The 15,358-nt window shown below is 51.7% G+C and overlaps 2 protein-coding genes and 1 non-coding gene across 3 annotated transcripts; all 3 read right to left on the reverse strand.

Annotated features, from left to right (window-relative positions):
* Nucleotides 1-1,228: 1,228 nt before the first annotated feature.
* Nucleotides 1,229-1,335, reverse strand: J3458_003651. Its single transcript has one exon. It is a non-coding gene; the product is annotated as a tRNA-Ser (tRNA).
* A 5,367-nt stretch (nt 1,336-6,702) lies between these two features.
* Nucleotides 6,703-7,095, reverse strand: J3458_003652 (uncharacterized protein; the record flags this gene model as incomplete). The annotated part of the gene is made up of 1 exon (XM_066117880.1): nt 6,703-7,095. One exon carries the CDS (start codon nt 7,093-7,095, stop codon nt 6,703-6,705), a length of 393 nt encoding a protein of 130 aa, XP_065977672.1.
* An 804-nt stretch (nt 7,096-7,899) lies between these two features.
* On the reverse strand, nt 7,900-8,202 carry J3458_003653 (uncharacterized protein; the record flags this gene model as incomplete). Its single annotated transcript, XM_066117881.1, has 1 exon — nt 7,900-8,202. One exon carries the CDS (start codon nt 8,200-8,202, stop codon nt 7,900-7,902), a length of 303 nt encoding a protein of 100 aa, XP_065977673.1.
* Between the last annotated feature and the right edge of the window lie 7,156 nt (nt 8,203-15,358).

Below are 15,358 nucleotides of genomic sequence, written 5' to 3' on the forward strand. Positions count from 1 at the left end.
TTTCTACAGTTGCTGGAATTCGATACCCTTTGGCTCCGTGCGGACTAATTAGTGCCGTGGCCCTCCTCTGACAGGCGTGTTTGGAGGCACCTGGGAAAGGAACCGGCCGCCCATTGGCCAGCGAGCTCCGTGCATTGTCCTCCCAGGTGCAGTATAAACATGTGCCCAGGTTGTATGCGGTCAATCCTTAGGTGCCTAGGATTAATGGTTGACGGCCCGGCTACAGCGGGGGGAGGCCCCGGGGCAGCAACTGGGGCCGCTGGCTCCCACAGTTCAGGCACTGTAGATTGACGGACACTTCAGCCGGCGAGTGGGCGCGGCCCGGTGGTCCAAGTCGCTGACTTCGTGCATGCGCAGCGCCGTATTAAACCACTACACCGCCAAAGGTACTCGACAGCTCAGGTCTGGTACCTGCATCTGGGCGCACAGCCCTACAAATCGCCAAGTACAGGGTACGCGGCCCATCAGAGCAAAATGCACATCGCACCAAGTAATAACCAAGTACACGAAAAGCGCAATCAAGCCGCCTGCGTCCTTGGATTCCTGCCAACGTCTTCCAGCATCGCAATCTGGTTCGCTCCATCGTGCAGTCATTATGCCAAGTAAAACTGCCCGAACCGATGCACACGTGGGCTCCTGCTGACTTGGACCAAAAAAAAAAAAGGGCCAAGCCCCTATTATTGGAATTATTCGCATCCATTCATTCCCATGGCCCCATTATCCCCATCCCCTGCTCCTCGAAAGCCGTCTTATCACTATTACTGCCTAGGTAATTTTAATATCGGTACGCAGAATTCCGTGGAGGGGACATTCCGCCATCCAAGTCATGTCCTCCAGCTGCGCCTTGATGCCTCGCCTTAGCTCGCTGCGTATTAAGCCCTCCCTTTATCATGCGAGCCAGAGTTCACGCGACGAAGCGGCAGGTTCCTACCAGTGCCAGGCGACACCCAGACGCCTCCCCCTGTCCTTGATATTATGGCTATTTCTAGCTAGGATCTAGAAGGGCGACAGGCGGGCCTGTTCATGGTATCACAATAATGCAGGGAGTATGTACTACTTGAATAAAACTAAGTGGCTAGCCCGCTTACTGCCGACGGGTAATGTAATCGCCCCTTTTCACTAGCGGAAAAGAATAATACAATGATGAAAAAAAAGCAATAATAGCATTGAAACATGTGGCGAGTCCACTTGATAATTGTTGTACAAAAAAAATGTCAAAAAAGAGAATCGACAACAGCCAGATTCGAACTGACGCGGGCGAACCCAAAAGATTGCATGACATTTCGATAAGCCGAACATTCGAGTCTTTCGCCTTAACCACTCGGCCATGTTGCCCAATTCGTTACATTCCGTTACGTAAGCTTAGAACTAATTATAGACCTATTCCTCAATCCCCTCATCGTGCACCTCGCGCTCAAGATGTCAGAATGAATAGACACCAAAGCACAACTTGGACCCGAATAAATTCATGAAGAATCAGTCGAACATCTGCATGGTCCCGAGAACTAATCGTCCCGGCAGGATCCAGCACAGTTCAACGAGTGTACTACTTGTAGGGCACCGCGAACAGATCCCCTTTGATCTTGAACTTTCACTTGGCGTAAGCAGTCCCAACATCTTTTTTTTTTCTGTAACCACAACCTTGCCTTGAGTTCCTAGCAGAAGTCTAACCTGGGCCCATACATGAGGCGTCACTGCTCAATTTTCAATTCACAACGCACATTTCCGTCCAGGTGCTCCTAGTGTACTCCGTAAGTCAAGACACATGCCCCTTCTTTACCACCTCGATATGGCCAACCGCGGCTCACCAACTTCAGTGATCCTATAACCAGGTATGCACCACATGTCAAAATACGACAAGATGACCCCTGCCTTGCGACTTACAGACATGTCCTGCAGCCTCCTGTTCCAACGTCCGCAGAACAAGAAGGGACCGTACATCATGAGCATACTTTTTTCAGAATCAAGACGGAAGTAAATACGGCAAAGGTCATATCAAACGTTGAATCCCCCAGGCACCCCCCTACCACGTACCAGCGTCGCAAAACAACAGCAATCACTCCCAAGGAGACCATCGAAGAAATCCTCCCCGGGATCCTACAGATTCAGCAGCGCAAGGCTGAGGATTCACGTCCCTGTCCTGCTCCTCACGACCAAAACAACACCCAGCGCAACAAACGGCGTGTGCTACAGGAGTACATGTCAGTTGCGCGATCAGAAAGCTCACAACAAGACAATATGCGTCAAGGAAGAAGAACAAGCCATCAAATCTTCAAGCCCGCACCATCATGCAGATATCTGCCGCCGCTGAATCCCCTGTATTTCCAATGATCAGCAACGCAGAAACGCAAAGACCACTTTGCAACTTTTCGCCCAGACAAACCTACGGACAGTGCCGAATCTGGACCTCCAGCATTGCCGGGATATACACGACTTGAGGCAAATCTACCATGGAGAGCCCAGTCTCACCAAAATAGTGCACTTTCAGCCTCCAGATAGTTACATACTTTACGTGGCCCAGTGTACAGTAATCAAGGAGCGTGCTTCAGTGGTACATGCATACTTGCGCGAATGCGGAGTTCTAGTCGAACGACGCACAAGAAATAGGACGCACAAGAAATACAGGGTCGGCGTACAAGTCCTAGATCAAAGGCAAGAGGGGAAAAGAGCAAAATACGCCATTGACTTGAACTGCGCGGCCGCCCTGGTTCGATGTGACGACCAAGCGGCAAATATCTACCCTGCGTACCCGCCGTCGTCGCTCGATACATGCCGTGGATTTGAAGCCAGAGTAGAGGTGCACGTCCTCCTGGACAGATGTGTAGACAGCAGAAACATACATGCGAGTGACGATCGACGCTTGATTGCCATCATTCACGGCAGTCATGTCCGTCAAAGCAACACGGCGGGAAACGCAAGTTGTTCCTCTCCGTACACGTCCCGTATAATCCGTCTTCCTGCTCCATGACCCATGAATAGCTTCAACTTGTCTCACACTTCAGCAAGTCACCCAGCTACCCTAAACACCCATTCATTCCTCGGCAACTATCGCGAGCACCATGTTTATTCTACAAAATCAATCCAAAGGAGCGGCCATGTCGTTTCTTCCACGTTACAAAGACAATGGACTCGATACAAGCTTCTTGATTACAACATGGCGGTTACAAAGACAAGCGGAAAATCTGTATAACTCGTAGAAGCCCAAGTATATCCAACCACCGTGTCACCGGTATACTTGGATAACATGGCTGCAAGCACAGCTACGATAGATAGCACGGCACGTCCATGAGCAGACCACCATGCCAGCAGCAATCCCCGCGCACCATGACCGCCCGGCGAGACAGCCAGCCCGTGCACGTATGTAGATCTTCAGCTCGACGATCGATCTTCGGTCGTGACGGGTCCTCAACCCAAGACATCTGCAAAGCCTTCCAGAACCAAACGAACCGCGTTCCCCGGAGGATTACTACGTACACCCGAATACTACGGACCGTTCCATCAAGGACCGTGCGCCACGGAGTTACTCCGTAGGGGGTAACCTACTTTCAAAGGGAAAAAAAAAAAGGAAGATGGTTGCAACGAGACAAAGAGCCCAACATCGCCAGAGCAGGGCGTGCAGACGCAATTCCAAAAGGACCAGGCGTGTTCGCCACAATTGATACAGCGTTGTTGGCCGTTGGCCGTTGGTAGTTGTTTGTTTGTTGGTTGCCCTCTGTTTTGGACCTCGGACAGGGCCAAGTTCCGAGTCAGCTTGCCTTCTCCCACTCTCGTCTGGCCGGTCCTGGGCGGTGCGGGCTCCTCGTAAAACGGTTGTATTTTGCACTCTGTTTTCTTGGACTGTTGTTATTCCACCAACCAGCACGTAGATGATGGACACTAAACGCAACCTAATTTTCCATGACTGCCTGTCCGCGATGCTCTTTTTTTCCCCCCCTTGGCTTCTTGACAAATGGCAATCACAAGCCTTTCTCCGAACGGCATTGACTTGTGTGTCATCAACCAACGGGTGCGAAATTGGGGCCGACCGTCGTACTCGTCGCAAACACGCCCCCCCCAATGGCGTGCGTCTAACTCGTCGGCATGTTGTTGTTTCGGGGAGCGCCAAATGAGAACAAAAAGAGTAACCACTGGTTTCGTCTGTTCGGGGGCATGTAACATTGAGTTGGATCGACCTGCAACATGCACCAGCGCCAGCATCGGCACCAGCATCGGCACCGGCATCAGCACGCCCTCCTCCTCCGTAACTCCGCCATGCGAGTTGTGTCATCCTCGGTACGAATGACATAGCAGGGCACCTCTGGGGCCGGCTTCAATACCCCTTCTGGATTGTTACCGTATATGGGCGAATCGCGTGCTGACCTTGTTCCCCCATAAACCCATAAAGCTTATCATGGTCCGCCATGTGGAACGGAACTCCTGGACTCGTACGGAGTAATCCACGTACTGAGCCCTTGGTCAGCAAGTATCCATCCCCTGTCATCTACTCGGGAGTGGCCCTTCAAGAACCCTGGGTTATGTACTCCGTATTATGTATGTACACCGCACATAACGGGGAACATACTCCGTACTACTAAAGACGTGTGCAAAAATTGGGGGCAGGCAGATGAGGTTGTCGGCTCCTTCACCAGGGCTTCGGGCCCTTCTCCTTTGCGGCTCTGCCGTGAGGCCTGAACAATATGCCTCCTGCATTTGTGCCGCAGGCGCACCCATCTTCAAAAGTAATGGGCAGCCGAGTGGAGAGAGAATGTCGATGGAAAGACGGTGTGTTGCAGATTTTTTTTGCTATCCTCCTGCTTCGTTTGTCCCTTGCTCCGTGTGTACTTGCTCTGGAGTAGGTACATGCATACGTACATTCGCCGCGGCGCACTCGTACGGCCAACAACCGTGTTTGTTCTGGAGGTGTCGTCGGAGCCGGTGTCAGATGTTATCACAAGAGCATTGTTCTTCAACACCTATTGGAGCAAAATGCCATGCTGTAGATCCATGCGCTTCCTTGGTGGCTCCTGATAAAAATGGGACATGGACGCTACGTATTTGCCCCTTTTCCTGGCCGTTTAACCCCAGTCGGTCCGACTCAGATCAGGCTGCGTGGCGATTGACGGGTACAGAGATCCTGTGCAACTTGTTATGCTGCCGTGCTTTGTCGTGGTCAACTCGCCACAGCGTAGTACCCGCACGCGGCTGTTCCACTCGCAACCATTCAGGTCATCCTCCCGCCAGCCACACGCAAGAGCAACTTGCCAAATAGGGACAGTGCCGGCTCTCGCCTGAGATACACATCTCATGTTTTCCGATGGCGTCGGGGGTTTGGGGGCTTCGGAACCCGCATGTGGAAAGCGAACGAGAGGCCAGGTCCAGACGTCCTCGGGCGGCAGACGGCCAGGGGAATGCACCAAACTCCCGCTGCTACTCAAAAGTTCTCAGCGTCCAGAACATGCGGGGAGTTGCTCGCCTATGTACATACCATGTAATACTATTACGGTGGACGGAGAGCAGCCAGCATCAAACCAATCCATGGCCGGACGGCTGGGGCATGGCAGGCGGTGCTGTCCATGTGCTGTTTGTTGTCCAGACGCTGTTCCAGTTGCTGCAGACTTTGGCTGTTGCCTACGACCCGAGGATTTGGAACTGGACAACACACTCACACACTCGGACAGTTGACATTGATGCCTGAAATGGCGTCCATCTCAACAGTCGACCGGCGGCCCAGCTTCAGCAGCCACTGATGAAATTCGCCAGCCAAGATTCTCTTGAATGGAGTTGGCATCTGTCATTAGTAGGCGCCAAGTGAGGGGAAGTATGCCATGCACGAGTGACATGGTACTTGTGCCACCGCCATCCCGCCATTTGCCAAACTAAAGTTGTTGGTTTAGACGCTCAAGCACCGCCTTCACTTCGTCTGACCAACATTGAACCTGTCGCCCGAGCCGTGTACAGTCGTGTACATACACGCACGGAAGATACAGGGGCATTGCCCTGGATCTTTTTGCTGATCGCCCGCATATTGCACCGGTCATACGTGTTGGCGATTGTTGCATCTGCCCATCAGTCGTGTGTGTGCTAATGTAGTCTCAGACCCCACGACCAACAACCACACTTCTGCGTCATGCTCAGCGCACGAGCCATGCCCGCTGGCTCGGCCGGATTCATATGTAAAACGTGACAAACTTCCGTTGCATGGTGGCATCGGACGCGTGTCGAGAAACTGCTGTGGCCTTGGTACACACAACAGCTGAAAACAAGGTCCAGGAACCTGGCTTGATGATGAACCTGAAACTCTTTGTGTGCTCCCATTGACTTGCTGTAGTGCCTACAACATCCTAATATGTGTGGTTGTACTTATTGGGTGTCCACCGTCCCGAGATATAACGGACTGTGGTATTGCCGCCGAGTGTGCAAATGCAGTTGCTTGTGGCCGACTGCCTTGTTCGTCGACTTGCATCGGAGCTCCCGCCGATGTAGTGAATGCCGCCCTCGCATGTTTGATATTTAAGGGTCAACTGACCACGATCCCAGGCGTGCGTGTCCACGTCTATGCCGTCAAAAAGGGAGATGGTGTCTCCACATGGAGCAGTGAATCGCATCATTGACAGAATCCGCGACCGATGCCCATGGTGACTTTTCCGCGGCCTAATCAGAAAATGGCAGGTTACTCTCTGAACCCGACAGTCTGGTTCGAGAAACAGGCCTGTTGCCCAACAGTTACCGTCGTGACCGGGGAGGGGGTGTGTGCCGCCTTTCTTCCTTTTCTTCTGTTGGTGAGGACCCAGACAGCGACAGAAGCGTCTGAACCAACATCCAACATACATAAACAGCGTGACCGTCGGATCCGCTGGCTCTGGACGGTCGCAAGAATTCCTCATTCTGAAGCATTTCGGCGGCCCTGGACACAAGCACTGGGACCTGTCTCTCGGCCGAACGAAATAGAGGAGACCGTCCTTGCAACTGATGCAACCGGATCGCTGGGCACTGCACCCGCGCGACCCAGCTTTGCCGCGTCGGAGACATTTTCTCGGGGGGTAGCCAGACGGTTTCGATTTGCAGTCGCTTCGCTGACCACCGCTGCAGGTATTCGTGGTAGTAGGCACATGCCATGGCACCATGTCTCCTAATATCCACGTACGCAGCAACCGTCTGATGGACCAACACCGTAGGAGTGCTGACAGAATGATGCTCTAGAATTTCAGCCACTGAAAATGGCGTCTTCCTGTAATTTAACTCGCTATGCAATCAGAATATATCGCAGGAAAATGCGGCCTGATACGGAGTACCGTGCTGTATTGCCGGCGTAGCATGAAAATCTACGACACCGAATCGCGCAATGCTGCATGCGAGGTATTGCAGTTGCGGACTGTATCAAGACAGTTAATGTGCTGGTAATACCGACCGAAATATTGGTCCCTCCAAGGGTAAAAATGTTCATCCACGGACATCAAAGGCAGGATGGCGCCACTATTAGATAGGAGCGGGTTCCACCTTTTGCGAGATACCAGTACAAATAGATTTTGACACCTTGTTATGGCTTGGGGATACGGGAATATACCTGCTGTTCATTGTTGTCATGCCAGAGAATCCTGCCAACCTCATGATGTCAAAATAACACATACATCTCCACACTCCACGGCGGTCAGCCCCTGCCTGCTCATCTGTTCGTCCAGTCTTTCTGTCATAGCCGCGTGTCTATAGAGTTGTTAGCGGCAAAGCATGGTCTGATCTATACAAATCAGAGCTGTTGGACAAGGATAGCGATCGAGTAGAAGGCTCGTGGCTCGCTTGGAGGAAGACCAAGCTCTCCGCCCAGTGACCAGTCAGACCCTGACCGTCACGGAGAGTGCAGATAACATGATTAGCTACCTAGCCCTTCTTTACTTCTTGACTTCTTGTTGGTCATGACGGGGGTTAGACGGTTTCCTGATTTCCCAAGACAAGCCACAGCAGATGGCCTCGGGGTGGATCAAGGTTGTTGTGCCATGGCCGGGTTGTCTGATAACCAAGCAATGTTGTTTGTCCGGTAGATAAGGTCATCCCAGATCTGTTCTTCGAGCTTTCCTTGTTTTGTACTGGGCTCTCGTGCAAGCTTATCCGACGTATAGTTTTTGCCCGCGGCTTATTTAATCCTTCAATTTGGGCCATATTAATGGGGTGTGGCAAACTGGGCGTTAGATCAGGGATGGATACTGGTCGATTATAATAAATATACATCCAAATATTCAAGACGTTTCAAGGTGCCGGCGTCATGCCGCCACAACTTCGCGAAGAGCATCGCGGACCCAAGACCCCATCACAACCTTGTGGTCGGCTAAACCTGAATAAGGCATGCATCGCGACAGTGGACCGTGATATTTATTGCTGTGTGCAGACCAGCTGTATTACCCAGCCTCGAGGTCGACATCGATACATTACTGGCTTTGAGGTGACGCCTGGCGATCAAGTCCGGAAAGAAACTCGCTGCCACGGCCTGCCCCGTAGCGTAGAAGCAGCTCCTCTTTTCTTGCTCGGTCTATCTGCCTCGGCTGGAAAAGGAAATGTTTGTCTTTGTACTTATGGAGTTCAGAAAGATTCCCATGTTTGAGAAGTTTGCTCATCATCATCTCCAATTCCACATCAAACCCGGGCAAGTTCAAAGACGGCGCCCGTGGCAGGGTCTCCGGCAAAAGGTGTTTGACTCGTCTTAAACGAGCCTTAGCGATTGGCTGTTGGCCTCGTCTGTGTGCCGTCGTCGCCTTTGATCACTCAAAAAGGTTAGACAATGTGACCCTATGTGCCGGTGGTACATGGGCAGCAGCAGATGCGGCCCGGTATAGCTATGCTGACCGGATAATATGCTTACTACGGGCCAAGGCTTGTGCCGGGATACGTCCCAGCGCACTCAAGGGAGTAGCGTTACGACCAGGATGCCACGCGGACCTGGCTGGCGACATGCTCGCATCGCCACCAACGGAGCTAGTGGCAGTGAGCGCGGGACACCTCTCGGCTCTATTGAAAAGCCAGCTTTTCTTTCCCCGGCTCCACGATGCAGAGGGCGTGGTCAAGGAACTGAAAGCGCACTTGGTTGCTTGTTTTAGTTTGGCCCCAGCTTACAGGCGACCGGGACCTGTCGCAATTTTGAGGCCCTGCCCAATCTGGCCTCGGTCGAACGAATTGTACAATGCTCCGTATAGCACGGAGTACTTGTCCCGCGGCAGACACTCTTCCTTGAATTTGATAGGCTTGTCCGATAAAGGTATTCTTTGTGAAACTAGAATGTCGTCGAGGCGGTGTTTCTGGATTGCCCGAGAAAGAAAAAGGGTTTCGACCCTTGCGTCCCTCTTAGCAGTGGGCACGCTAGACAGATGTCTGGTCATATTACTATTACTGCGCATAGTCAGTATTGCCCAAGTTCGAATTACTCCGAGTCCATATTTGACGCGGATATGTACCGACTCTCATTCCCGATGTGTGGGTTGACCAAAATTTTTCTCGGAATCCCATGTAAGACGTGGCCCGGAAAAACACACACGAGGGCTTTAACGCTCTCCTTGTGTTGTGCCGAACCATCGAGCCACTGAATGCTCGAGGTGGAAGGGTACGAATCGCCCATGTTTAAAGCCCTCCGTGTCCGCGCTGCCGCGCAGATCCAACGACGATCAACTTGTAATTGGTCTTCCTGAAGTTGGTCGTCAAAGTTGTTCTCCATAGCGGCACTTCGATTGGGAAGGTGCCGAGTGGTGAATAACTAATAATGGAACCCTTGTTCCAAGTTGCAAGGGATGTGGGATGTGCCCCTTCAATCGTCATCCAAACACTCCCCGGGGTGGAGAGGGTGTATGAATGACATGCCGCATCACCCCCAAGTGGATTGCAAGTTGGACCCGAAGCTCGTAAAGCACACGTTGTCTCCTTGTCTCCTTGTATTACAGGAGTTGGCCGACAGAATGTCACTGCTGCTGACTGCCTGTTCATAATTGGTGTTGGGCTGCCTGTTTCGCCAAGTCCTCGGATGCGTGTTGTTATGGTCTCCAGAGTAGTGCATTGCGTTGGCTTCTACATTTGACGTGTCTGAGCATATTCCGTACCGCAGCTTTATCCACGCTCTGCGATTTAAGAGGTTACCGACGGCACGGAACTGTGACTTCGTCATCAACTCGAAAAGAACCTTTGTTTTGCAAACTCGGAGTGGGGTAATGTCCGAGTCGACTGACGAAATCCGACCAAAGGGGAAATCCGTCTAAACTCCTGCGCCCAACCTCCTTGTTACCGAGTCCGCGGGTACGACCTATTGGCGTACAACGCCAACACCGACACTGTTGCTTCACCGGCCAGGTCAGTTGATGGATGGTGTGCCCGCCTTCTCCGTTGTGAGACCGCCACTAGACTGGCCAACAGTTGGCGTCTGATGCAGACATGTTATTCCATATACCGAGTATTGCTCTATTGCTCTAAAAGAGACTTATAACCAGAGACAGATCGATGTGGCTTTCCGACACTCCATCATCAAACCACTCCATCTGTCATCTTTCACATCGGCTCAATTCACAATGGCCTTCATGCATACCGGGTTTCTGCAAAGAGCTGCTTATTACCCTGCCATTTGCGTGATCGTAGGGAGGATTTGATGACACTAGTACTCCGTAGATAGCTTTGACCTGCCTGTGGGCTGAGGTAACTTTCAGCCTGGCCGCCTCGGTGAGCGCTGGGCGCAGATATATCCCTAGGGACTGAGCACACGTCTCCGTCCCTGTATCCGCTTTGACGTTAGGACTAATCAGGAGGATCTTCTGGGGTGCAACAGCCTTCATCTTTAGGGAATCTGCATATTGACGCAACCACGGACGGGCTGACCAATCTCCTAAATGGGGTCCCGTCTACGACCAGGGGGGAAATTGCCTCTTCAACACCGAGACGCCACAATCCGGTGAGAGAGATATGAGCACCCCGAGCCAATATTGAGCAACAAGGGTGTCGTTTCTGACGAACTAGTTGGATGACGTTGTACTTCTTACAATGTATACTCCGTCTGGTTATAATGGATGCACTCGACAGTCGAATCTGAAATGCACGAGGTTGTCTTGGCGTTGACGAGCGTCATCGGCATGCGTTTATTGTGCCTTTCGTCGACGGCAATTGCAAGGCAGAGAGCTTTGACTCCCTAAACTTTGGCCATTTGCTAGATCTCGGCACTCATCAGCATGTAACACTGCCTTCCCCGGTTTGGACTGATGAGTGGGCCGGGAGTTGTACCCGTAGCCAGATGGGTTCTGAACACGAAATACCGAGGTGGTTGTGCTCCATCACCGCACTGAATTCTGAAACAGAGTTATTGGTTTATCACGTTTTTTCGGTAGTTAGCGCTGTAACGTACTTGACCTGTGGCTTTGCTTCTTCAGCTCCTTCAAGTCCTATGCCTATTGACGGCAAATTTTACTGATAGGAGAAGTTGGCGGATCGCGGCACTGATGCGAGAAAACAGTCTGAGAGGCCGACAAATGACGCACCAGGAGGCACTTGAGATGAGAGTGGAGTTCCGGCCCTAAACTGGGCCATTTCGGTTAGATCTCTTGTGATTGCCAGGTCCAAAACGGAGGTGATGTCGCGGAAACCATTGCAGTGCGTTGTGGACAGCGTAAGAAGGCGATAATTGAGAATGACGAGTCTGTATTGGATAGGCTGCCGAGTCGTCTTTTGACTTGGCCGAGCTTCGCTTCATCACGGCATAAGCATCATTCAAGGCCACGAGTCAGCGAAAGCACTCAGCACTCAGCACTCAGCGAGCAGTGCTCAAGCCATTTCCCAGCGCTTCGGTGCGCGTCGAGCTTGGACCGAACTTTGACTACACTGAGTCGTCCGATCCTGAAACGGGTACGAGGGTGATGTCGATATTACCCATTGCAATGTCAGCCCCGAGCAATCAACCTATTATCGGGGCATCGCTTTTGATGACACCATCGTCCGACGTTTGAGTCGCTATCTTTCGCAGTCATGGTCGTGTTCAGAATTCACCAGGAACCTACCAAGGGGATAGATAGCAGAAAACATCCGAGGCTGGATATAAGTGAGTGATGCGTGCCGGCATTTTCTGAAACCACCCACCAACCAAATGCCCACTATCAAGACTGAAATAGAGCGCCGCAGGTCAAATCCCTCGCCTAGCACCGAAGTAAACTCGCCATATCCGCTTAAGAAGAGCCGTATCGAACAAAATCGAAACAAATTTTACGCAGATGGTAGTAGTATGGGCTGCTTTCGTTCAAGGGGACGAGCATGGCTGGTCTTGTGAAGCCAAACCAACAGCTGAAATGTAACAGAAAGTTCCCCTGCTTCTCAACCCCTGTTCGAGGAGCCACGTTACACAGCACTTCATGTTTTTAATAGAAGATCCGTTAGTCGCACAGCGTAGTCCGAGTGTAATTTTTGTCCTGGTCAACTAAAAATAAGTCCATAATAAAAACTCCCTTGCAGTCAGACACAATGAGAGAGAGAGCCATGGACAAGCTCTGATGGGCGTAAGTAAAAATAAAGCCAGGGTCAAATAGCATCAATGGAATACCTCTAACAGTGGTGAGAGGCATTATGGCCATTTGTCCTTGATGTTGCCTAGTCCCAAGGGGCCGCAGCCATTGGATCCAACATGACGTACCTTCTCTGATGAAGGCAACCCTGGCTGCATCAGACACATATTATCCGGGACATTTGGCGGTTTGTTGGCCGATGTGGTTTCCTTGGATTGTGCAAAATTCGCTAGAGTGTTGTGGGCGGTGCATCGGCCCTATACTGCCGAGTGACAGCTTTGCTTAGTCGTCGCCAAATCACACCAAATATGGCTACGCCTGGCCGGCAAAGCACGGCAAGGAATCGGAGATGGTTCTATATCAGGAAATCAACGGCCGGGTTGGTCTCGCAACTGACCAATTCCATGCCAACAGGAGTGGGTATGCGGCTTTCGCAAGCGCGGACTAACTACGCCGCGGGGTGTACCACTGCGAAAAGGGAGGCGGCGAATTCCTACTCGTCGTTCGAGATGAATCCAGTCTGGGCGCCAGGTTGCAAGGGTCATGACGAGCAGTTCCCCTGCCTGGGTGCCTGGGTAGGTGCTTCTGCATGAATGTGATACTCTGATTTTAAGACGTCCTCGCCAGATAGAGTATATTATGTATGTTAATGCCGGTGGAAATATGAGCCGAAGCGGCCTCGTGGTGTTGACGGACACTGTTGGTTTCGGACCATGGTGCTAGGAAGTGGCATTGTAGGAATCTCTTTACTTAATGGCACAGGCCTTTGTCTATCGGCAGGAAGAGTGAATTTCGAGCCCGATGTAAAATCCGTCAAACATTGGATGTGTGATCCAGTGGAACGGCTTTTGGTATGCCGGCAGTGACGCGACGGAGATGGCGCAGGGACCGGCCCCAGATTATCAGAGGGAGAGCTATTATGCGCCACATATCGCGGTCTGCCCGGTCGTGTCAACAGCATGCATGGTCTTTGGCTCCAAAATTACGCCAGCATGAAGAATCCAGGAGTGACTGTCTCGAGTCAGGATTTGGCCAACTTCTCCCATGGAGGAGTCAAGGAACCTGATGGAGTGAGGCTCTCTCCTTATCGGGGCTCTCAGATGAAAATTGGTCTGTCCCACCCCCCACCGGTAAAAATTTGATGGGTTCACCCCATCAGCCGAGGCGAGGGATGTGTTGCCACGGTTCGTGGGAGTCACTCCCGGCATGAGGTCGCCGTCTCCTGACGTAACGTGTCGGTAGTGACCGACTGGTTGTCACTTGCTTCCATGCTTTTGTGTGCCGTCGCATCTGAGCCGCACCACACAGACTCAAAATGCGACCACTGTGATCACCCCAGGACGTTACCCGCAACCTTATCCTGAACTGTTGTTACCTTAGTCTGACTGAATTGATACTCCATTTTATGTCGTGCCCTGGCAGAGCATACTGGAAGGAAAAAGGCGAGGCGTCTACCGAGGACTTTCACAGGTGCCGTAGGTAGCGAGAAACTGTGTCGGTATATTGATTCACCGAGACCGGTTTGAGACACCTCGAGTTGGCGATTTCTCTCACTGCAGTCGCCGTGGCTGTCATGTGGGGGCAGAGGCTACTTACTTGTGGCGTATCGAGTCCCATACGATTCTTAAATTCCTCGCTCACAACATTATGTTGGTGCAATTATGCGACGATTCGTAACATTATCCAGAACACGATGTTGCAGCGGCACACATTGAGTCCCGTTTGCGCTCGTTCTCTGTTGGGCACGGAGAACTGCGCCATGATCTCCCTGCTCTTGCCCACGATTTCCTACCCCCGACCACCCGTGGCAGATAGTTTGATGCATGCGGCTGGATTCGTCCGCGCAAGCATTAAGCGAAATTCAGCCTGAGCGTCCTAGCCGACAAATACCTCTGGAGAAATGGGCAAGCAACCCGAAAAGCCGGTTTCGAGTTCTCCGTACTCCTTTAACTATCCAGCTCCTAGACTACTCCGAGACTGAAATGCCATCAATGCGGTAGTAATTACTCCACTGTCGCGGTTTAACATTTTCCCCAAGCTCTGTACATACGTAAAGGAGCGAAAGAGCATCGAGTACTGGAGGCACGGACGGGTGCAAACGACCATGAAAATAGCCTTTCCTCCGTGCTCAAGTGGCAGCTGAATACAAGCTCGATGTTGGGTGTCGGAGCATATAGAGCCACCACTCGACCAATAGATTCGAATCTCTCCTTGGCCAAAACCAGAACTTCTTGGTCAAAACCTTAGCTTATTGCTCTCCGTAGAACCATCACCTGTAACAAAGCAAATTACAGAGGAGACATCAACTCCATGTCGCCCGGAACAATGCTTTACTCGAACGTCATACCAATACCAAGGGACCGGATGACCTGCCGAACACATTTTGGTGGTTCTTCCGAATACCCTGCTCGGTGTGAGCTTATTGAAAGAGGTTGGACCCTTGCATCCAACTAAGCCGTGTCGACACACTCAGTTGTTTTCACAAAAGGCAGGCCCGACGGGCACTTTTGACCCCGTGCGAATGCGCGGGGTGTGGTGACGATTAATAAATCCGGAGCCAACGAAGCCGACCAACACGTCCAACCAACCACAAGCCTTTACAAACGACGTCTGCTTTAGTTTCCAGAACCGTACTGGTTTCCTTCCGCCGTCCGATTTAATGTCTCCAAACATGTCGATTGACCGCGTCTTCACTATCAGACCACAAATGCGCAGCATCTATGAAAGCTTGGCACCACTGTTGATAATCCTTGGTTGCAGAGTGCAAATTTCGCTACAATCGGCCGTTGACAAGACGAGAATGAAAGTGTAGCACATGTGGCGGTTCTTGCTTTCTTTTAATATCCGTAAGTCTGACAAAAATTGGCACG

The sequence above is a fragment of the Metarhizium acridum genome, assembly GCF_019434415.1.
Source record: "Metarhizium acridum strain ARSEF 324 chromosome Unknown scaffold_13, whole genome shotgun sequence".
Lineage (NCBI taxonomy): Eukaryota > Fungi > Ascomycota > Sordariomycetes > Hypocreales > Clavicipitaceae > Metarhizium > Metarhizium acridum.